We start from the raw sequence: 19,191 nt of genomic DNA, 5'->3' as shown, positions 1-19,191 counted from the left end.
AGCGCGGAGTTGGAAGAGCAGGCGAAAGAGCTGCTGGCCGTGAAGCCGCCTTGCAGGCCGCCCGGCAAAAAGAGCGATTGACCGTTTTTTCTGCCGGCGCGTGTTTTTTAAGCGCAAACGGGTTTGGTTTGACTGCGCCAGGAAATCTCCGTTTGTCCCCTCATTGACAGTTGCGCATTCACCTTTCGCTCAAAGTATACATATAGAAACAATAGGAGAATGATATGTGTCTGGACTCGGCCTCTCGACCTTCTCTATTCCCCCGTTGTCCCGCCAATGTTGCGGTTGCCATCGCGCCGTCTTCATTCCCACTCATTACGTTAATGTAGGCGTTTTTCCATTTGGGGCTTGAATTCAATCAATCACATTTACCTTTTCAATCTATCTATCGTGTACTTGTCTTACCCCAAGCCCCTCCTCCCACCCCTTATTAATTTGTTGTCCCCTCCTGGCTTCCTTCATTTTACGTTACGCAAGGCACATGGGATGTTGTCAAATAATTGCATTTGATTGTCAGGCCAACTGAACTCTGTGACGTCGTGATATGGATACAGACGCCGGTGCTACGCGTGACCCCCGTCTCGCCAGGCCCTTAGCCAGGCCGCCCCTGAACCGCCCTCCCTCTGTGGATGCTACTTCAAGCGCCTCCCCTACGCGCTTCAGACCTGGATCCCAGACGGTCGGAAGCTCCTCGCCCGTCGATGCCCAAAATGCTACTGCCGATCAATTTATACGTGGAATCTCCGACCTGGTCCAGGCCGCCGTGATTGCTGTCAACGGCAAATCCGAACAGGAGAGGCTTAAGAAGAAGAGAGATGCCACCGATGCCCTCCTTAGGAAAGCTAAAGTTCACTCTAGTTTTCCGTCCACTACAGCCTTTTTCCAGCAGTCCAAGGAGGACGAGGACGCTGATCTGGCACAGCTTGGTAAATCCCTCGAGAAGCATGCCAACGACTACAGAGACCTGGAGAATGCTTTGAAAGCCAAATTTAGCTCGATCATGTCACTGGAGCCCCTAAACAGGGTAAATCAACTACAAAGTGAGGTACAACATGCGAAGAAGGATATCATAAGGCTGCATGACTACAACATCAACCTGGAGGGCAAGATGTCGACAGTGCAGGATAAGGTCGGCTCATTCATTAGCCTGCAAGATAGGGTTAACTCGCTTGAGAAGTCTACCTCATATCACGCAAAACTTACCAGAGAGAATGCCGAGCGTGTCACCAAAATAAACGCGGATCTGGAAACCACGTTGGCATCGAAGGAGCAAGAAATCAACTCGGCCGCTTCCAAGACACAGATGGATGAGTTAAGGAAGCAGACCTCGGACTTGACCAGGCAGATCGAAGTCTTGCAGAAGTCCCAACGTGAATGCTCCGATTATTTGAATAAGATGAACAGGAGTATGGACGATCATCGCCGGCAACAGGACACCCGGAGCATGGAGAACACACGATCGTTGACATCGCTTACTGCACGCCTAACTTCGGTCGAAGAGAAGAATAACCGGCTCCCCTCCCCTGCTGTAGTGACTGCGCCTGAGCCTTCAGCCAAGTCTGAAGAACTGGCGTCCCGATTACAGAAGCTGGAAGGGGAACTCTCGGGACAGCACGAGCGTCGCATCAAACAAATGGAAGATCAGCTCCAAGGACTGCAAACAATACAACAGATGAAAGACGACTTTCAATTTAAGGAAATCGAGGATCTCAAAAAAGTGTGGGATAGAGGCGCCCAAGAATTCGAACAGATCAGGAGCGACTATGCCCGGGTCAGCGAGGAGCTGAAAGGCCTGAGCCAAGCTCAAGCAGAAGCAAACCCCGCTGGGGTTCAGGCGCATGTTCAAGGGATTGCTTCCGGACTTATGAACATGCAAAATATGGTTGAAACTTTGAGAGTTGCATTACATTCCCTCGAAACTCGGTACAACAATTTATCTACAGATACCATTGTGAAACACATGGTGGTGGCTATGCAAGAGATGTACCCATCAACCGCGCAGCTGACTGAACAAATAAACCTCATTAGAGCATGGTTTGAGCGGGATATCCCTCCATTGAAAGCGATAACGGAACGTCTGCACTTGCATCAGGTGAATTTGGTGGAACAGACACAGAAAGACATGGCTTTGAGAATGGAGGAAATCAATCGCCTGAGGAGCCAACAGACAAATCTCTCCCAGTCGCTCGCCCCGGTCTGGGAGCGACTTACGGCTCAAAACCAGAATCGTTGGCTCACCGCTGATGATCTGCGGCAAATGCAGAATGATCTGACATCTCTGGCGGCAAAGATTGATGAACATACGAACAAACTCGACGGATACGTGGAGTCGCGCGAGGCAAAGGATCAACTGCTCCACGACGACCTAACAACGGGCAGAAACAACCTGCACATGCAGCTCCACGCCATTGCCGAAAGGCAAACGGAACTTGAGAAAATATGTTCTGAATTTCAGAAGGCCAATGATCTACCGGAACAAGTCCGAGCCCTTGCCGTGAAACAGGAGGAGTTAATGAAGGGTTTCAGCAACTCGCAGAATGACGATTGGAAAGACCAATTCAAGGAGCTAGCTGATAAGCAGGAAAACCTGGCCAGAAGTCTGTCTGTATATCGGGAGGAGGGCCTGCAAGATCAGGTCAGGGCTCTGGCAGATGAACAGAAGCAGCTACTCGAGAAATTCTCTGATTCTCAACAAGACAAGATACGGAGGCAAATCAAGTCTTTGATTGACGAACAGAAAACATTGGCTGGGAGACTCGTCAAAACCCAGGAGGAACACGATCAGCTTAAAGCTCTTGTCGAAGCTCAAGAAGACCTCGCAAAGAAACTTTGTGAGATCCAATCGAGCAATGAAGACGACTTGAAGGTGTTGAAAGCCTGTCCAGATGAGCTCAAAGCAGTACTTGACCGTGTTTGTCAACTTGAAACCTCCACGCTCGAAAAATATCAGACTGTTGTGGAAGAACATAAACTACTGGAAGGCTCGACGTCGAAGAATCTGACAGGTCTAACTGAAAGGGTGGATGGCCTAATGAAACTGGTCGAGAGCAGCCAGCAACCCCCACAACTAGAAGCGCCCCCTCAGCAAGGGAACAATCCCGATGCAATGAAAGATGAGGATGAAGCCAACGATCAGGATTCCGAGGTCGCCAGGTTCATGAGCATGGTTGAAACAACCCCAGCACGTGCCCTAAAAGAGAGGAAGAGAAAACGGCCTATTACATCTAATAATGCATCCGACGAAGATCGTTCCAGCTTAAGTCGGCCCGAATCACCGACTTCCAATGCTGCAGGCTCTGCTGCAGGAGACGCCGGGCCATCAACCGACAGGAAAAGCAAGAAAAAGAAGGGAAAGAAGCGGAAATTACAAAAGAACAAAGGACCGCAGGCATCAGGCAACGTAATAACGATTGACTGAAGGGGGGTTGTAGGTGTATAAGGCTAAAGGTTACCCCCCTGGAGGGAGCATTCTGAAGCAGTACACATCACGAGATTACGAATGTTATGAATCAGTCGTTAGTCTGAAGAAAGAAGAAGGAAAAGTTGGTTTCAATTTTGCTGGATATCCCCTTGTCAAAATTTTTTTTTTTTTTTTTTTTTTCTTATTTTCCCCTCCACTCTTCTTGTGGTCCTGGGCGCCGTAAGCCCAGTCCTCTCTTACTTTCTTCTGTTCAATAGTCTTTTCTTATCTTTCAAGGTCACGGAGGTAGGGGCAAAAGGGACCTGCACATAAGCAAGAATGTACAAGTGGAGTCTGAGTCAGTTCTGTCTTGTCTGTCTATACATCCATCCATCAAACCAAGCATGACTGTAGCAATAAATCAGGGAGCCTCCTGAAGGAATTTCAGAACAGCTATTAAGCAAAAAGCACACACATCAGCAAATCATCCTACCCAATCAGATAAATAGAATCAAATACTACTACTCACCTTGCCTGAACCCTTCCGGGTTCTCCGAAATCAACCAATGCCCAGCCTCCACATCCGCAACGCGAGCATTGGGGAAGAACTTCTTAATAATCGGCACCGACTCATCGCTCACATATCTGCTCTTCGTGCCCCTCACAAACAGCGTAGGGCCCTCATATGAAACAGATCCCGGCTCCCGGTACGGGAAGTCAGCCATACCAGGGATGGCTTCGCCGAGGACGGCGAGCGGGACACGGAATTTCATGGTTTGGTCTTCCGTCGAGCGGACCAGGTTGGTGAGGAGGAATTGGCGGATGGGGAGGGACTGTCACAGATTTAGTTTAGTTGATTGTTATGTGCACACATTGAGCGCAGTTTGCATATATTCGCTGCTCGGACTTACCTCCTCATATCCCTTCAGAATCTCGTCAGCCTCGGATTGCTTCGTCACATTAGCAGCCTCGACATGCTGCATGCCACGAACGTAGAGGCCGAAATCGCTCTTCAGGGGTGCATTCACGGGCGCGTTGTCAACTGGTACTAGAGCCGAGACTAATTTGGGTGAATGGAGAGCAACTGTCATGGCGGTTTTGGCGCCCCTGGTTGTTATTGGCCATTAGTTTAGTGGTCTTGTTACATTTGTCTTCATATGCATTCTGCGGAATGTTTGTGGAGTATCAGACGAATATGTAGTAAGTAGGCCATGACGTACATCGAGTGGCCGATCAGAACGGCCTTGTCTAGCTTCAGCTGCTGGATGAACTTGATCACGTCTTCGGCCATGACGGAGTAGTTGTGTTCTTGTGCGTGAAAAGATTGGCCATGGTTGCGGAGGTCCTGAAGAACAAACACAAGTATGAATCACTGTTTTGATTCCAAATTCTTCTTCTTCTTTTTCATAACTGATTACACACCACTGTGAAGATCTCACGTCTCAGATCACGTGCCAGTGCTCTGCATGGTGGTTAGTAGCTTTCCTTTTCACTGGACGTTCGTCTTCTGAGGACAATTGATTGACAAAGGAATGCGTACTTGCTAATACCCCGGTTATTCTGCTTCGAGCCGAACAGCCCATGAAGGAAGATGATAGGACTCCGATCAATAACATCGGCTTTCTCGGGCCCAAACACCTGGTAGGACAGGTCTGTTCGGAGGCCTCGTGATGTGGAGAATAAGCGGGCGCCCTGGGCGGCGCTTCGAAAGGTCGTACGGATTGGTTGGAGCATGGTTATGAGTGGCGAGTATGATGGTGATGACGATGCTATCTGAAAACTGCGATTGATCTGAGGGTTTATCTTGAGTTTGGTGCATTTAAGCATTGAAGATCAGCAGCTGCCTTGGGGATATGACTAAGCAGCTGGGGAGGGAGGTTTTGCCGTTGTCCCGTCGGCTTAATGGGATTGTCGTGCAGCAATATCCGGATGTCTTGGCTTGACAGGGGTATATATGTCGGAGGTGAAATGTCGTTTGCTCTTTGTGCTGGGGATGGTTTTGGTTTGTGCTACGTTGCACTGCTGGTATTGCATTGATGATGGAGTGATTGTGGTAGTGGATTGTAGGGGCTTGAGTACTACTTGGATCTTATCTGATCTCGGGTCAAAATATATATCGATAACTTGCATCATCGCTCTCTATTGCCGATTATCCAACTTCAACAATCACCAAACAATGATGGATTTATGCTGAACCCCTCACTTCGGGTTTTATTCGGAGTGTCTCGCTGCAACAGCGCACTTCCGACTTACGCTTAGGCCTCTAAATGATCGTACGATGCGAAAACAGCCGCGAAATTGAATCCGAGGTTTACGATCTGCGAACTGAGATGGTGAGCACGGCTGATTTGGTTCCTCAGTCAGAACAATATTTGGCAGAAACTGATCTTCATACGCGCACGCCAGCTTGACTCCGTTAATTCTGAGTCGCACTGATTTAGCTGAAGTTCACTGAAGTCTGTGAGACAGCCCCGTTGTCCCACAGATGTACTTGTCATGCCTAAATGCGCGCTCTAGGGTGGTTCTCTTCTCACTATTCAACACTCGAATCGTAAATCGTCTATTTCAGGAGCTTCATCGAAGTAAATGTATATACAAGACATAGATATCGTCGTCATATCCACCATGATATCCCCCGCTTATTCCTAAAATTGGTACACTGACACCTCATATTTAGGCGTCCAGAAGAGGAGGGACCTTCTCGCAAAGGTATTCAACAATGGCGTCGGGGCCGCGCTCGACCTGGAGGCCCTCGGGGATAGCGTGCAGCTTGATGTCGGGCTTGATCGACCGGGCAATGGAGTGGATCTCGTTGGCCTGCTCGGCGGACCACATGGAGGCGCTGAACTGCAGAGGAAGTTAGCCACGAGTCATTATAGCAGTAGTCGCTTTACCCCGCATTGTAGAGGAAGCTCGAATGAAGAGAACGTACCAGGACATCGGGCATGTGCTGCCTGACCTTGGGCTCGACTTCCTCGATCTCTGTTCGCAAATTCAGTCAGTATCAACCGTCACTAAGTCCCGTAAAGGAATTCAAAGTCACAGGTACTTACTCTCGCAGTTGTCAATGTGGATGATGGTGTAACGGTCCGAAAGGGCCTCAGCAACCCGTCCGATGAGGCGCTTGGCCCTCTCGGGAGCGGTGTTGACAGTGACGAGCTTGAAGGGTCCCTTGGGAGCAGACATTGTGACAGGTTATGTGCAGAGTAGTTTTCTGAATGACTTGAAACAGACTCGACGACTGCGACACTGTTCGCTTTTAAACGGAGAGCATGCGATTTCGCAGTTCAACCGGCACGACAAGCCGCGGGCGACATCCCCACGTTGTCGTGGGGAAGTGGGCTGTTTAGCGTATTCGCCGCCGGCTTTCGCCCGAGGCTCGGAAATCGAAAGCGTTGAAGTCAAGTCTTGGAGGGGAGCAAGTGTTTGGTTCCTGCGAAAGAAGTCGAATGCGGACTGGCTGCTGAGAAACGGATCGGTTCCCACCGGCAAAGGCAGTTGAGGGATTGCCCCTCCCACTTTGCTTGCCCCCCCCACCCCGCGCGCATTGAGCTTCCCGGCCGGCCACCAGAACTGCACCCCGCGACGATATCGGGGTAGAAATATCCCGTGAGCGTACTTCAAAAGAGACATCGCCTCAATTGATCCCTGCTCCCTGACTTGCATTTCTGTTGTTCATCAATTCCTCCTTCCTCTTCCACAAAATCTCATCATGTCCAAGGTCGCATCTACCTTCTCGCGTATGTGGAAACGACCTTGCCTCTGCAGCTGTGTTGCTAACGCCATCCAGGCCTCGTGCGCTTCGTCCCCAAGTCGAACCCTTCTAAGGTTCTGATCGGTGAGCCCGTCGACGCCGCCGTAGATGTTGGATTGGCCGTCTACCAGGGCAAGGATGTCGCTGTGCGCCCTTTCTCCGGTAGCTCCGTCCTCAGCCCCGGCCAGAAGACCGACTCGACCGAGACCATTGAGCGCGTTCTCTCGCCTCTGGCGCAGAGCGAAGTCGGCTCCATCAGATGCATCGGACTGAACGTAGGTTTGACGTTGATCGCAGCTTAGCTGTCTAGCGGATGCGCAAGAAACTAACCCATCGCGCAGTATGTCTCCCACGCCGCTGAGATGAAGCTGTCGATCCCCGATGTTCCCACTCTTTTCATGAAGCCCTCGACTGCCCTGTCGGACCCCTGGCCCGCTCCGACCGTTCTGCCCAAGCTCACCCAGATCGACAACACAGGTGACTATGAGTCGGAGATGGTTATTGTGATCGGTCGTGATGCGAAGGATGTCAGCGAGGCCGAGGCCCTCGACTACGTGCTCGGATATACCGCGGCCAACGATATTTCTAGCCGCACCTACCAGATGAACCAGAGCCAATGGTGCTTCTCCAAGGGCTTTGACACCTCCTGCCCGATTGGTATAGTCCACATCTGTTACAAAGGAGATATTGCTTTCCGTGCTGATGGATGAACTCTCGCAGGTCCCGTCCTCGTCTCCGCTGCCCAGGTTCCCGATGCCAGCAAGTTCCACATTCGTGGATCGAAGAACGGAAAGGTCCTTCAGGATTGCCCCTTGACGTATGGCCTCCCTTTTTATCATTCGAATTGTGTGTATCAAGAACAAAAGCTGACCAGCAACTCCGAACAGTGACCTGATCTTCAACGTGGCCCAGCTCGTCAGCTTCCTGTCCCAGGGCACCACCCTGCCTGCCGGTACTATCATCCTCACCGGTACTCCCCCCGGTGTTGGCGCCGCCAAGAACCCCAAGGAGTTCTTCAAGCACGGCGACGAGTTCGCCGTCGAGCTGCAGCCTCACGTCGGCACCCTCATCACGAAGATTGAGAACCAGGCATGAATACTATGATAATGGTACTATGAGACGGGCGGGGATTTACGGATTATGATGAGACATACTACTATACAAGAATAGCATAGAGATGTATATACTGTACGGATACCAATGAACAGGTTCATTGTTCCAATGTATAATTACATGCGTAACTATAATGAAGCCAGGTGACAAGTCCTATGATGCAAGGAGTCATCACATTGTCGCCATAATCCTCCGAGAAATGACAACACTCAACAGATGTGGGTGGTTTGCCTCCCACCCACAACCACACCCCACGCTGACTAATGTCCCCACAATCAGCCACTTTCAAGCTTTTGCCCAGCACTCATGCATTTGCAGCTAGCTGCTGCAGGCCGGAAGCCAGGACAGAAGCAAGGAGAAGAAGGCAGCTGACAAGGAGGAAACAGTTAAGCCTTGATCCCAGCACACCAAGTCTAAATAAGAACCTCAGGCACTTAACTACCAGCTTCTTAAAAAGACCCAGAAACCGTCCTGGAAGCAACAACAAAAATCCGTAAAATCCACGTAGTCTTCTTCCCCGTGTAACTCCTTACCCATCCCTTCACTACCATTACTGCATGGATGGATAAACGAAACTCGTCCTCAGAATGCAGGCTACTCACAGACTGCACCACGAATTGCCGATTCACATACACAAAATCAGTCAACATCTGCAGGAGAGGATAAAATCTTATCCTAGCGGAGTAAATCAATTCCGCTACTATGCCGAGCGACTGCGTGACCAGTCCGAACCGGAGTTTTGTGGTTAACTTCCGGGAGTAACCTTGCATTGCTGGCCAGTCAGCAAGTACTACTACTCAAGTAATCGGGCCATGTGCTGAGTTCTTCCTGACAGTTTGTAGATCAGTAAATGTATAGATTTGTATGTCTATAATAGCAATAATAAAATGTATCGAAGTGAACCGAGTACCACAAATAAAAGACATCCCGGCAATCCCCATAACAATCGATCCCGTGCAAGCATTCCGTAAAGGCGCAAGTAGCGAACCGGACGCCGTGAATCCTTCCCGATAGCAGCTAATATCGGCGGACATCGGGCCAGCCGATCGGGCCAGTAACTGCACAATGTAGGCGTGGTCTGACACTAGCAGCAACAACCACACCACTACGGGTGCTATTCATTTACATTCCCCCATTCGCTTTGCCGATACTATCAAACCATAGTATCGGACGGGCCACTTTTTCGGGGGGAATCGCTTTGGCAGCTCTCGAATTTGCCGTGATCCATCAAATAGTTATCTACTAATAAAATGTTAGTATGTCGAAAACTTTTCAATGTGGGTTTAGTTCCATCCCCATCCCTACCTCTTTTCGGAGTGAGTATATAACTACGGCGGGACCTGGGAGGGATAAACTCTTTATCCCCTGGGTTCTTTGGTTCCTTTTTCTTTTTCCCCTTTCGCTTGAGGTCTTCTTTTCTATACTTCTATACTATACTGTACTTCTACTGATTATCTTTTCTTCTTGTTGTATTCAATTCTTTTTCACTTCGATCGAGGTTTCAGATTCATATATTGTTTATTTGTTTGTCTCGCTGCTGTGCACGCTCACATCGTTATATGTCTATATACATGCTCGCCATCTATATCTAACATCTAGAAGGTCTATGCTCGCCAAGGTCGTCTCCGAAAGCAACACGCCAAATCGACTCTGAGGAAAATTATATGCAAAGTTGGAAATAAAGGAGGAACAACGCAAATGAGGATGAAAAGGGATTCGTGTCATCGGTTTACTCTGCAATGGGCGGACGCCAGCTCCGTCCTTGCCAGTGTACGACCATAGTCGGAATGATACTGACACCTGCAACGAGTGCCGCACAAATGCCAGCACTCGGTGCTACACCAACACTCTCAAACATGGATGGGAACCTAAACGACACCGATTAGCATTTGCCCATATGTGACCAGCACAGAGATGCATCCGATACTTACCAGAACGGTCCGAGGAATCCCCACATTTGTCGGACAAACGTGATGTATACTCCGACACTGCCGGCTTCCTTGTGGTAACAATCCACTGCATACGTGACAAGAACAGTCGTTACGATTTGGTTGCCACCAGCGCAGATGGCAATGCCGACGACCGGCTTTACGTTCCAGTGACCCTCCGTCGACTCCTGGGTGCAGACAAGAAATACGATCAAGCCCACAATGCACAGGATGAAGCCGATGTAACTGAGCCACAGGCGGTATTCGGGTTCCGGCTTGCGGTGGATTTTCTTTGCACGCAGATTCATCCAGCGATCCGACAACACACCACCAAGCTGCTCACCCAAAAGAGATCCGATGATAGGACCTAGGAATTGGAGTCCCAGCTGTTCAGCGTTCAGATCAAATTTAGTCTGCAGCAAACTGGGGATTTCCACAGTTGTCATTACATTGCCCAGACAGAATACCATGGCGTATGCGGCAGTGGGAATGGCAACACAAGGATGCGTGACCATGCCCAGGGGTCTGAAGAACTCCTTGAACGACAAGGGTGTAGGGTCGATGCGTCGGAGTTGAGCATACTCCCGTACCCAAGCGGGTTGTTCGGTGTCATGGTCACCTCCAATATACCGGGTCTCAGGACCCAGGAAGAGATACAAGATGAACTGGACACCGTTGATCTAAATGTTGGGATTTGGTCAGCGAAATGCTCCGTTGGACCAGTAACTCGACCGGGGCTATGGGAACACTTACAATTGCCAAGATCCAGTAAATCCATTGGTAGCCCAGCCGATACGTAACGAAGCCAAAGATGAAAGGCCCGCTGGGGATTCCCAGTGTAATCAAGAGCGTCCATATACCCATGTACCGAGCTCGGTCTTTCTTGAACGTCGTCTCCATCACCACCGCACTTCCGATCGCTTCCGCAGCCGTTAGCACTCCGTGTCACGATAGGGTAAGCATTGCGTCTTACCTGAAGCAGGGGAAATGAAGAAAGCCTGCAGAGCCCGACACACAGCCGTGGACGCGTAACTAGTGCTTTCCGCACATCCTACGTTACAGACGAGACTGCAGATTAAGGAAAGGAGGAAGATAGGGCGACGTCCCCAGCGGTTGGACAACGGTTTCCAGAAAATTGGTGCTACACCCAGGACTGCAATCTGGATGGAGGTTAAATAACTCGCATCGTTCACCGAAACACCGAAATCAGTTGCAATTCTGGTCTTATGGTCAGTAATTAAGGACAATGCGAAGGCTCCAATCGAACCTACGTTTGGTAAGCCGGGATGATGCCTGCTGCCGCAAAAGTGCCCATGCACGCATGAAACGCTACCAGGAGAAGATTTGCAATTTTCTAAACCGCGTCGAAAAAAATCCGTTAGCATGGCCGCTTATTCACGAAACCTTTGAACACTATGCAAAACGGTCCTTCAGCACCACATACCTTCCACGACGGCCAATTGTAAGGATCCGCAGGATCCATGCTGGGGATAGGATCGAGTTCCAACGTCCCATGACGTTCCATCAGATAGTCACGGTGTGCCTTGGAAAGTTCAGAAGACACGATATCGGCATATGTCGATGGGATGCCTGCTTCTGTGCTCTCTACAAAGTCGACATCTTCCTTTGCAGGTGTCTGAGACGGGTGCATCTCCATGGCCCCAGACATATTGTGAGAAGGAAAACCCTGAACTGGGGGCTTGTGGGACAATGAAAGTAGCGATTCTTTCTAAAGACTCACGACACACTTGAGGTATCCAAAAAAATGCACGTCGTCTCAGGAGTCTGAGAATGGGGAGTGGAAGAATAACAGAGAGGAGGAGGAGGAGAGAGAGAGGGAACCTATGTGATGCCTAAGAGGGAAGAGTGCCTCCCTATGCAACTAATCGGTTCACACAAAATGTTCCTAACCGGGGGGAAGAGGGAGGGTTCCACGCTCACCGGGAGATTGACCTATCACTGGGGGCGCTGGTGGTACCCTTCCTGGGGAATGATCAAACCTGGAAGTGACGAGTCCCGCGAGTCCCGCGTACTGTTGGGGCAACTCGTGGGGAAGATGCGGAGGATTCCCTACGGCACAGTCCAGTTACGAAAGCAGCAATGGTCACTATGTTCTGTCATTGAGGATAGCGCAAGATCCGCTCATTGGCCGGACCAAGCCAGAGGAGAGTGTATCGCCGCCAGAAGCAACATAACCGAGGGCCCGACTACGGAGGACTCGGGAGATCCAGAATTCAGAATGGTTCTAGTAGCGACCCATTCGGCCATGGCGGCGGCGGGTTAAGTCTTTGGAGTGGATGCGCCCCTTCCGGGGAGGAGACATGGTAGACCAATGTTTTGCCTCCAAATCTCGGTTATTCCGCTGACCAGATTTGGGGCCAACTTTGCCGAGTGAAACGGATTACAAAGTATTTGGCCAAGCAACCGGCGTCAAGCGATATGCGGACGGTAACTGCTCGGGCAGATCTCATTGTGTGATGATGAAATCACCGTGTGACCAGGAATTGATTTTATGTCTGCCTGGGGGAGAGTGAACTAACAAACACTAGTAGTTCCTACGCCCTACAAACTTGCGTCTGCTCTATGCAGATGTAAGGGGAAAGGGAAACAAGGTGTGATCGATCAGTTTGTGGGAAAGGATCTTTAGGACGCGTCTAGTAGGGACTACAGTTGTGCTACTGCTAGTCAAGATTAGGTGGGTGCTAATTACCCACACCAAATACGTAGACACGGGGTCTGGAGTAGGAGCGAGTTTGAGTGGAGTTTAACGCCTTGGCCCTTGACTCCAGTCCATCTTCCAGAGCCGCTAACAAGTGCCGGGGTGTGACACGTAAGGTACTTACAAGCTTCAGCGCTTCTACAAGGCAAATAACCCCGGCCGCCGTGTACCGATACGGTTATGTGACGTACACGTGCCAAGAGCCAAGGCAACAGCGTTGCCACCACATTTTCTGCCCCACAACTCAGGCCGGCTTCTCCTCTCTATTGTTGACACAAAACCACCTGCTTAGTTCCCTCCTTCTCCACGATTTCCCCCCCCCTTTCGCCCCCAGCCTGTCCAGCCTGTATCTTATTTGGCTTGTCCCTCGTTATCACCACTTTATCGTGGTGACTGGCTAGCTGGCTGGCCCTTGCTTGGACTATCTTGCTCGCTGGGTAACGTGGATGGGCTGTGTGTCACTATTAGTCGGAATCAACTTGATCTAGATCTATCTATTTTAATGGCTCCTTTAGTCGCCATGCCACAATCAACCACATCATCCCCTACCACCACCACATCGGCGGTCAAGACACTGATTTGCCGCGTTTGTCAAAAGGGCTTTTCTAAGGCAGAACATTTGAGGGTAACTTGCCCCTAGTGCCAATCCCATGGTGTGGAGACATCACTAATGCTGGCTTGTAGAGACATGAACGTTGTCGTAAGCATACCGCCATTGTTGATTTCCTTCCTGCTTGAGCAGACATGATCGCCACTGCATTCCGCCCTAGTAATTGTGGGAGGTCTTCCATGCAAGTCATGATGGCTAACTTGCCGCGTCTAAGATACGGGATCGAAGCCATTCATCTGCAAAGAATGTCGGCGGCCTTTTGCCCGTCAGGACGCTCTGACCCGGCATGAAAAGCTTCACACCCGCGCTGCCAACGCTAAACAGGCCCAAGTACAGCAATCATCCGTACATGTTCCTCCGCAGACGACAACTTTGGATGCTCTGCCCTGGGATGCCAGTCGCGCTCCAGCACCACCCTTAGTTTCTACCTCTGCATCTAATCAGGCATGGGAGACGTCCCAGGCTGAGCAGCATCCGGGCCTGCAACATGCAGCTTCCGATCTCGATTTCGCCCTGATTTGGCCTGACTCAGAGAATCTCTTTCAAAGTATCATGTCATCCGATGCCACCGACCAATGGCAAATGCCATTAGGGGCTTTTCCCTTCCCACCAGTTGTACAAGATGTTAATGGGATGAATTTTGGGTCACCTAATTCGTTCGACGACAGAGGGTCGTCAATAGGCACAATTCCCTCAGGTGGAAGCCACCAGGCCGTGCGGGATGTTACCGAGATGGTGACAAGCTCAGTGGGTATTCCCCAGGCTCCTTGGTCTTACTGCCCATTACTGATTTCCAAAATCACTAGTCATCAAGTGTCACAGCTGCAATCAAAGCGACCTCGATAACATCAGTCTTCTTAGATGAATGTCTGCATATGTTCTTCGTGCGATTCATCCCCACGTTCCCGGTTCTACATCGAGCAACTTTCGTTTTCCGCGAGTGTACACATCCTCTTCTTCTCAATGCTATGGCATTGGGGTCGTTATACCTGGGTCCGAAAGACTCTGTAGCTAAGGGGGAGGCTTTATGGCGCTTAGCACATACTGCTATCGCAACCTCTGTAAGTATAGTGGACGCCCGCACTGATATGATTGCTTACATTCACCCAGTGGCAATCGTTGATCACACATCGAGGCCCTTACGATGTCTGCAAAGGAGTACAGCTCCTCATCACAGCTCTTCTCGGCCAGATATACGGTGCTTTGTCTAAGGTAAGTTCAAGTCGCAAGAGTCACTTTTTCCACACATACTCACTGGTCACCTTTCATAGAATCGGGTTATCCGTACGACGAGTCAAGTCTTCCGCCCACTTGGCTTCCTATGGGCAAGGCACTGTGGGATGCTGGATGCTGACCCTTTTCCCATGGAGAATGTGCCTTTCCCAAACTCACCCAGCACAGAAAAGGAGTACAAATGGCGTACATGGGCAGCTCGAGAGATTCAACAACGCGCGTTACTCGCGTATCATATATTAGATGGCCTCGTCGCGCAGATGTCTGGTGACAGTGCATCTACTCGGCATGTAGCCAACCCTTTGCATCTCCCCAGCAGCGAAGCTGCCTTCGATGCCGGTAATGTCGACGAATGGATCGCTATCATGCGTACGCAGAAGGTGGAACAACCATCCTTCCGCTTGGTGTTCCGCTCCCTCTTTCCTCCCATCGGAAGCTTTCGACCTCTAGACTTCCAATTTTCTGCCTTTGCATTACGTGTTGTCCTAGAAGGCCTGCAGTCTCTCGTGTCTGATTCGGACGAAAGCGATCTTGCTGCCGTGGGGGTTCCTGGCCGTTCTGATGTCCGCAGAGCATTGGCTCAAGTACATGAAACTATTACTATGAGTATCCATCTCTCTGCACCGGAGCGTCTTGAGGTTCTTCTGCGTTGGCATACGATATGTCTCGACACCATGATCAACTCCACAGTCCTCTGCAGACATGTTTGTTCCCGATATGACATTACGCAACACGTTTCCGGAGGCTCCCGGACCATCAAGCCAGGATTCGACATGGCCAAATGGGTCAATACAGAAGACGCTCGTCGTGCTTTGCTGCACGCTATTGCAATCCAAGATATTGTCGAACAGCTCCCGAGAGGCAGGGCCCATGTTATCCACATGCCAAGCTCTTTGTTCTCGGCCACAACAATATACGTTGTCTTCTCTCTTGCTGGTGTGGCGAATATTCATCTCCCACGCACGATTGTCTGGCAGGACGCCCTGCTTTCGCGCGCTGATCTGAACCTCGGGTGCGAGAACATTCGCCCCTCGACTGGTTCTGAAACTCGACGTTTTGTCGAGGAAGGACGAACAGACTCTCCCCCTGGCATGGGAGCGGTGCGTAATCTGTTATATGAGATGAACTCGTTGCAGAAGTTGTTCCGCTGCATGTTCTCCCAGTGGGGCATTGCGCATGACATGGAGGAGATTATTGATCAGTGGATTACTCTCTGCCACTAGGTGGTGACAGATTCGCATGTACAGCGTGGTGTTTTCCTGTCTAGCATTTTTGGCGTCAGGTCCTGGTGACCTTTAGGTTATACGGCTACATAGAGGTTTGGTTTGTGATTTAGGTCGTATATAGACAACCGAGGGCTTTTACGTAGGTAGGAGCCTCCATCGGGACCAACCTTCCCTTAAGGATTCCCACTAGAACTGTGCATAGAAGGCCTAGTCAATCGGGCCATAACCGTGTAAGATTGTGCTACAGACCGCAGTTTCCTGCTCTGCCTGGCAGTCCGTCCCCATCACCCACATCCCCATCGCTTGCCGCTGCCGTCCCCACGTCGACTCCCCACAACCCGACTTCCTCTCAACTGCACCTTCCACACAACTCCTTTCTTGCAGCGACAGTCTCCCCTCTCTCCACAATCCCAGGTTTCAATGATCTCTGGCTCATGATCGACACTTTCAGATTGTCAATGCTACGTTGCCAAACTTTTCTCCATATCTCCCCATGGGGGATATGCACTCCACGGTGCCACAATCGAGAAGTGGTACGATGCTGCTTAGAGCCTTAGACTTAAAAGCTCAGACGCTAGTAGTGAGCGGTCCCGTCCACTTCTCTTAGCACTGCTTCGGTGCAGTAACCAAGTCAAGTAAGTTCGTTTCAGTCTCTAGGTTACTGTGTATGCCATTCCTCTCATTTCTCCAATGTCCTCTCTCAATATCAATCGAAAGTTGAAGATTTCTCTTGTGTTATCCCTTTAATCCACGCAATATACTCCAGATCGCCCGAGCCTTCCTTAATCTGTTTAAGTTAAAAGACTAGTACGGACTTCTTCGTAAAATCCAGAGCTGCCACTATTCGTTTCACAATACCAATTGGCTTGCACACAAACCCCCAGAATCTCCTGCGACCCCTTGGCTTCTTGGCCAGTGTCCTTGGGGTCTTGGAGCGTTGGTCGACGGCACACCATACAAGCAGATGTATGATTTGACATCTCACCTGCGCACTCCCGCCAATGCATGCTTTTCGGACGGGCAAGGCTGCAGACGCGTTTCGTACTGGTGCAGGGCTATGCTTTCCCTCCCCACAACGAAGAACAGCCCGTACACCGTCGACAAAGGAGCCAAACATCCAGACATCAAATGGCGCAGACGGACAGGATACGCCACACCACGTTTCCCGTGCCCAGAACAATGTTGCGCCTAGACCATATTTATGATATCTTTCCAGACAGCTGCAGTCAGATTGACACTCGGTGAAATCTCGATCCCCTGTGAAGCTCCCGTTGTCTTTGGTACGTGCTGTCCATTTGTAAAGCTCCTCAGGTGCAGACTGACCAAACAGTGCATCATGCCAAACTCGAGCATACCAGTGTTCGGGCAGAGGGGTAGCAGGATCTTGATTGACTTGTCCGCGTAACAGGTCAAGGTGCGGATTGGCACCCCACACGTATGATGCCAGGGATAAGTACCCCGCAGCATAGATAATATCGTCGTAAGAATCGGGTCTTGAATCCGGAAGCTGGTCTAATGGCTGGCGATCATAATTGCATGCACCGTACAGTGCATCCTCTTTGAGTGCCCGGGCGTGGCCTAGAGTATCAAATGCACATGCCGAATCAATGGCATACTCATGGATTCCGGTTGAGTATCGGGTGAGATAGAGTCTGTCGGCATCTGGAGAGCTGACTGCTGCTTTCATTGCATACCAGAAGCCGTCAGCCAGCCGTTCACGGAGATAGGCCTCAAGCGAAGGGAGCTTCGTTTGTCGGACTGGTCGGTCTTTGCGGGCTCTTGTTAGCAAAACACTGTTAAGAGCAGGCCCGGCCCAAGGCGCAAAGGGCTTGGAGCTACAATCATAAGTTCCGCCAACAGCTTCTTGATCGAATTGCGACTGCAACTCATTTATCATGCTCCAGCGAAGTATCGGGGCCGCTAGACCTGTGGCCTGGCCTGGCCCTGTCATAACTGAGCAGGCATAGAAAGTCGCGATACCCTTGACATAAGACCTTAGATCTTCGTACCCAGCGGGGAGCTGCACCCCTGGAGTATCACAGAGTGACGTTAAGCCTTTGCGGAATGAGCCGTTCAAGTCTTCTTCAACACCAGCAAGCATATCCAATGCTTTACTAGGCCTCACACCATGGCACCACTTGAGAGCGCGCTGCCGGCATGGCCCCGGGCATTCAAGGGCGAGGTCCTGGGTAATGACGTTCTCACTTGTTGACAGCAGATACTGCCTTGAAACACACTCACAAGCTGCGACCAACGAAAGTGCTATTAGCTCCCGATCTTCGCTGGAACTTAGAAGCCAGGCTCGAAACATGAATATGACACCAGTCTTGATACAAGCCGCGCAGCCCCCCTCTGCACCATAATGGAGTAAGGTATGCCCCAACACCGCGGCTTGATTCAACTCAGGAACATCTTCCCTGCCCCAGAGCTCACCCCCACAGGAGCAAACAACATACGCAGGCAGACCAATCCCCTTACTGCGGTAGCGATGTTTCCTCTGGCAAGTATCACTCGGAAGGGACGCCAGATAGGCGTCTTGTAGAGCAGCGCACTCGTCTCGAGAGAGCAGTGAGAGGAGTCGTCCTTTGTATGTCTTCTCTTCGAACACTTTTGTGTAGGCATTTCGACACTCGGCAGGATTCATGGTTGATTTTAGAGTGGACAATCATAGGAGGTAAAAATGTTACTTTCAGATTTCTTGAAGCCTATATCGCGTGTATTGGGAAATATTTACTCTCAGCCAAGCCATCCAGGCTGAACTATATACCCTATGCCCAAGTCCCGAAATGATACCACAGTCCTTCAATTATTCATACTTGTCAGATCGAGGCACGATGGCGTGTCATCTCTGTGTTCCATCTCACAACATATTTCGATGTCCCTTACCTGTGAATGATCTCGCGTAACACGCCAAGTACCCTCTTATGGTCAAGTACATCAACGAAACGGGTGCAATATTGAAGATAAGAGAAGAAGCAAGCAAAGTCCAAAGATCAAGAGTTCGTTGATGTTTACCAACATAAACCGACATGAACAAAATCAAAAGACTGAACTGAAGTAACCGAACAAGAACATATCAAAACAAGATCAGACACCCCAACCCGATACAACCTCTCCTCTCATATAAGTCATCCGTACAGGCCTGGCCTTTCACCAAAACCATGTACTATTACACCTCTCTACGACCTTCCACTTCAGGAGAGGCAGT

At 50.3% G+C, this 19,191-nt stretch overlaps 7 protein-coding genes across 7 annotated transcripts; 3 read left to right on the top strand and 4 right to left on the bottom strand.

Moving 5' to 3' along the window:
- The first annotated feature begins 157 nt into the window (after positions 1-157).
- BO88DRAFT_490693 (uncharacterized protein) lies at positions 158-3,611 on the top strand. The gene has a single exon (XM_025712800.1). The coding sequence runs from the start codon at positions 545-547 to the stop codon at positions 3,416-3,418; it is 2,874 nt and encodes a 957-aa protein (XP_025559244.1). The 5' UTR covers positions 158-544; the 3' UTR covers positions 3,419-3,611.
- Positions 3,576-5,532, bottom strand: BO88DRAFT_407636 (putative alpha/beta hydrolase). The gene is made up of 6 exons (XM_025707484.1): positions 4,941-5,532; positions 4,823-4,862; positions 4,621-4,745; positions 4,312-4,507; positions 3,930-4,233; positions 3,576-3,853 (listed from the first exon to the last, which is right to left on the bottom strand). Exons 1-6 carry the CDS (start codon positions 5,132-5,134, stop codon positions 3,822-3,824), a joined length of 891 nt encoding a protein of 296 aa, XP_025559243.1. The 5' UTR covers positions 5,135-5,532; the 3' UTR covers positions 3,576-3,821.
- A 261-nt stretch (positions 5,533-5,793) lies between these two features.
- On the bottom strand, positions 5,794-6,990 carry BO88DRAFT_140154 (uncharacterized protein). Its single transcript, XM_025701447.1, has 3 exons — positions 6,454-6,990; positions 6,333-6,382; positions 5,794-6,247 (listed from the first exon to the last, which is right to left on the bottom strand). Exons 1-3 carry the CDS (start codon positions 6,584-6,586, stop codon positions 6,074-6,076), a joined length of 357 nt encoding a protein of 118 aa, XP_025559242.1. The 5' UTR covers positions 6,587-6,990; the 3' UTR covers positions 5,794-6,073.
- On the top strand, positions 6,971-8,363 carry BO88DRAFT_407633 (fumarylacetoacetate hydrolase family protein). Its single transcript, XM_025707483.1, has 5 exons — positions 6,971-7,140; positions 7,191-7,429; positions 7,496-7,811; positions 7,875-7,971; positions 8,042-8,363. The coding sequence occupies exons 1-5, from the start codon at positions 7,113-7,115 to the stop codon at positions 8,247-8,249; spliced, it is 888 nt and encodes a 295-aa protein (XP_025559241.1). The 5' UTR covers positions 6,971-7,112; the 3' UTR covers positions 8,250-8,363.
- A 1,595-nt stretch (positions 8,364-9,958) lies between these two features.
- BO88DRAFT_140111 (putative MFS transporter) lies at positions 9,959-11,954 on the bottom strand. The gene is made up of 6 exons (XM_025701446.1): positions 11,640-11,954; positions 11,467-11,549; positions 11,169-11,413; positions 10,949-11,115; positions 10,199-10,875; positions 9,959-10,135 (listed from the first exon to the last, which is right to left on the bottom strand). Exons 1-6 carry the CDS (start codon positions 11,862-11,864, stop codon positions 9,997-9,999), a joined length of 1,536 nt encoding a protein of 511 aa, XP_025559240.1. The 5' UTR covers positions 11,865-11,954; the 3' UTR covers positions 9,959-9,996.
- A 1,246-nt stretch (positions 11,955-13,200) lies between these two features.
- BO88DRAFT_407629 (C2H2 type zinc finger domain protein) lies at positions 13,201-16,455 on the top strand. The gene is made up of 6 exons (XM_025707482.1): positions 13,201-13,539; positions 13,599-13,614; positions 13,739-14,271; positions 14,331-14,585; positions 14,635-14,736; positions 14,796-16,455. Exons 1-6 carry the CDS (start codon positions 13,417-13,419, stop codon positions 15,978-15,980), a joined length of 2,214 nt encoding a protein of 737 aa, XP_025559239.1. The 5' UTR covers positions 13,201-13,416; the 3' UTR covers positions 15,981-16,455.
- Positions 16,380-18,605, bottom strand: BO88DRAFT_471319 (uncharacterized protein; the record flags this gene model as incomplete). The annotated part of the gene is made up of 4 exons (XM_025711698.1): positions 16,380-17,750; positions 17,910-17,977; positions 18,032-18,456; positions 18,495-18,605. 4 exons carry the CDS (start codon positions 18,603-18,605, stop codon positions 16,780-16,782), a joined length of 1,575 nt encoding a protein of 524 aa, XP_025559238.1. The 3' UTR covers positions 16,380-16,779.
- Between the last annotated feature and the right edge of the window lie 586 nt (positions 18,606-19,191).

Source organism: Aspergillus vadensis (assembly GCF_003184925.1).
Source record: "Aspergillus vadensis CBS 113365 unplaced genomic scaffold BO88scaffold_25, whole genome shotgun sequence".
NCBI classification, from domain to species: domain Eukaryota; kingdom Fungi; phylum Ascomycota; class Eurotiomycetes; order Eurotiales; family Aspergillaceae; genus Aspergillus; species Aspergillus vadensis.
This window is presented reverse-complemented; position numbering and strand designations above follow the sequence as displayed.

Bases quoted from the DNA above. Each gene is read 5' to 3' on its own strand.
- BO88DRAFT_407633 (XM_025707483.1), top strand. From the start codon at position 7,113: ATGTCCAAGGTCGCATCTACCTTCTCGC. The intron at 7,141-7,190 runs GTATGTGGAAAC...AACGCCATCCAG, and splicing joins GGTCGCATCTACCTTCTCGC to GCCTCGTGCGCTTCGTCCCC. The intron at 7,972-8,041 runs GTATGGCCTCCC...AACTCCGAACAG, and splicing joins CTTCAGGATTGCCCCTTGAC to TGACCTGATCTTCAACGTGG.
- BO88DRAFT_490693 (XM_025712800.1), top strand. From the start codon at position 545: ATGGATACAGACGCCGGTGCTACGCGTGACCCCCGTCTCGCCAGGCCC.
- BO88DRAFT_407629 (XM_025707482.1), top strand. From the start codon at position 13,417: ATGGCTCCTTTAGTCGCCATGCCACAATCAACCACATCATCCCCTACC. The intron at 14,272-14,330 runs GTGGGTATTCCC...CAAAATCACTAG, and splicing joins CCGAGATGGTGACAAGCTCA to TCATCAAGTGTCACAGCTGC. The intron at 14,737-14,795 runs GTAAGTTCAAGT...CACCTTTCATAG, and splicing joins TATACGGTGCTTTGTCTAAG to AATCGGGTTATCCGTACGAC.
- BO88DRAFT_140111 (XM_025701446.1), bottom strand. From the start codon at position 11,864: ATGTCTGGGGCCATGGAGATGCACCCGTCTCAGACACCTGCAAAGGAA. The intron at 11,414-11,466 runs GTAGGTTCGATT...CCATAAGACCAG, and splicing joins ATCATCCCGGCTTACCAAAC to AATTGCAACTGATTTCGGTG. The intron at 10,876-10,948 runs GTAAGTGTTCCC...CCCAACATTTAG, and splicing joins TTTACTGGATCTTGGCAATT to ATCAACGGTGTCCAGTTCAT.
- BO88DRAFT_407636 (XM_025707484.1), bottom strand. From the start codon at position 5,134: ATGCTCCAACCAATCCGTACGACCTTTCGAAGCGCCGCCCAGGGCGCC. The intron at 4,863-4,940 runs GTACGCATTCCT...ACCACCATGCAG, and splicing joins AATAACCGGGGTATTAGCAA to AGCACTGGCACGTGATCTGA. The intron at 4,234-4,311 runs GTAAGTCCGAGC...AATCTGTGACAG, and splicing joins TTCTGAAGGGATATGAGGAG to TCCCTCCCCATCCGCCAATT.
- BO88DRAFT_140154 (XM_025701447.1), bottom strand. From the start codon at position 6,586: ATGTCTGCTCCCAAGGGACCCTTCAAGCTCGTCACTGTCAACACCGCT. The intron at 6,383-6,453 runs GTAAGTACCTGT...ATTTGCGAACAG, and splicing joins CCACATTGACAACTGCGAGA to AGATCGAGGAAGTCGAGCCC. The intron at 6,248-6,332 runs GTACGTTCTCTT...CTTCCTCTGCAG, and splicing joins AGCACATGCCCGATGTCCTG to TTCAGCGCCTCCATGTGGTC.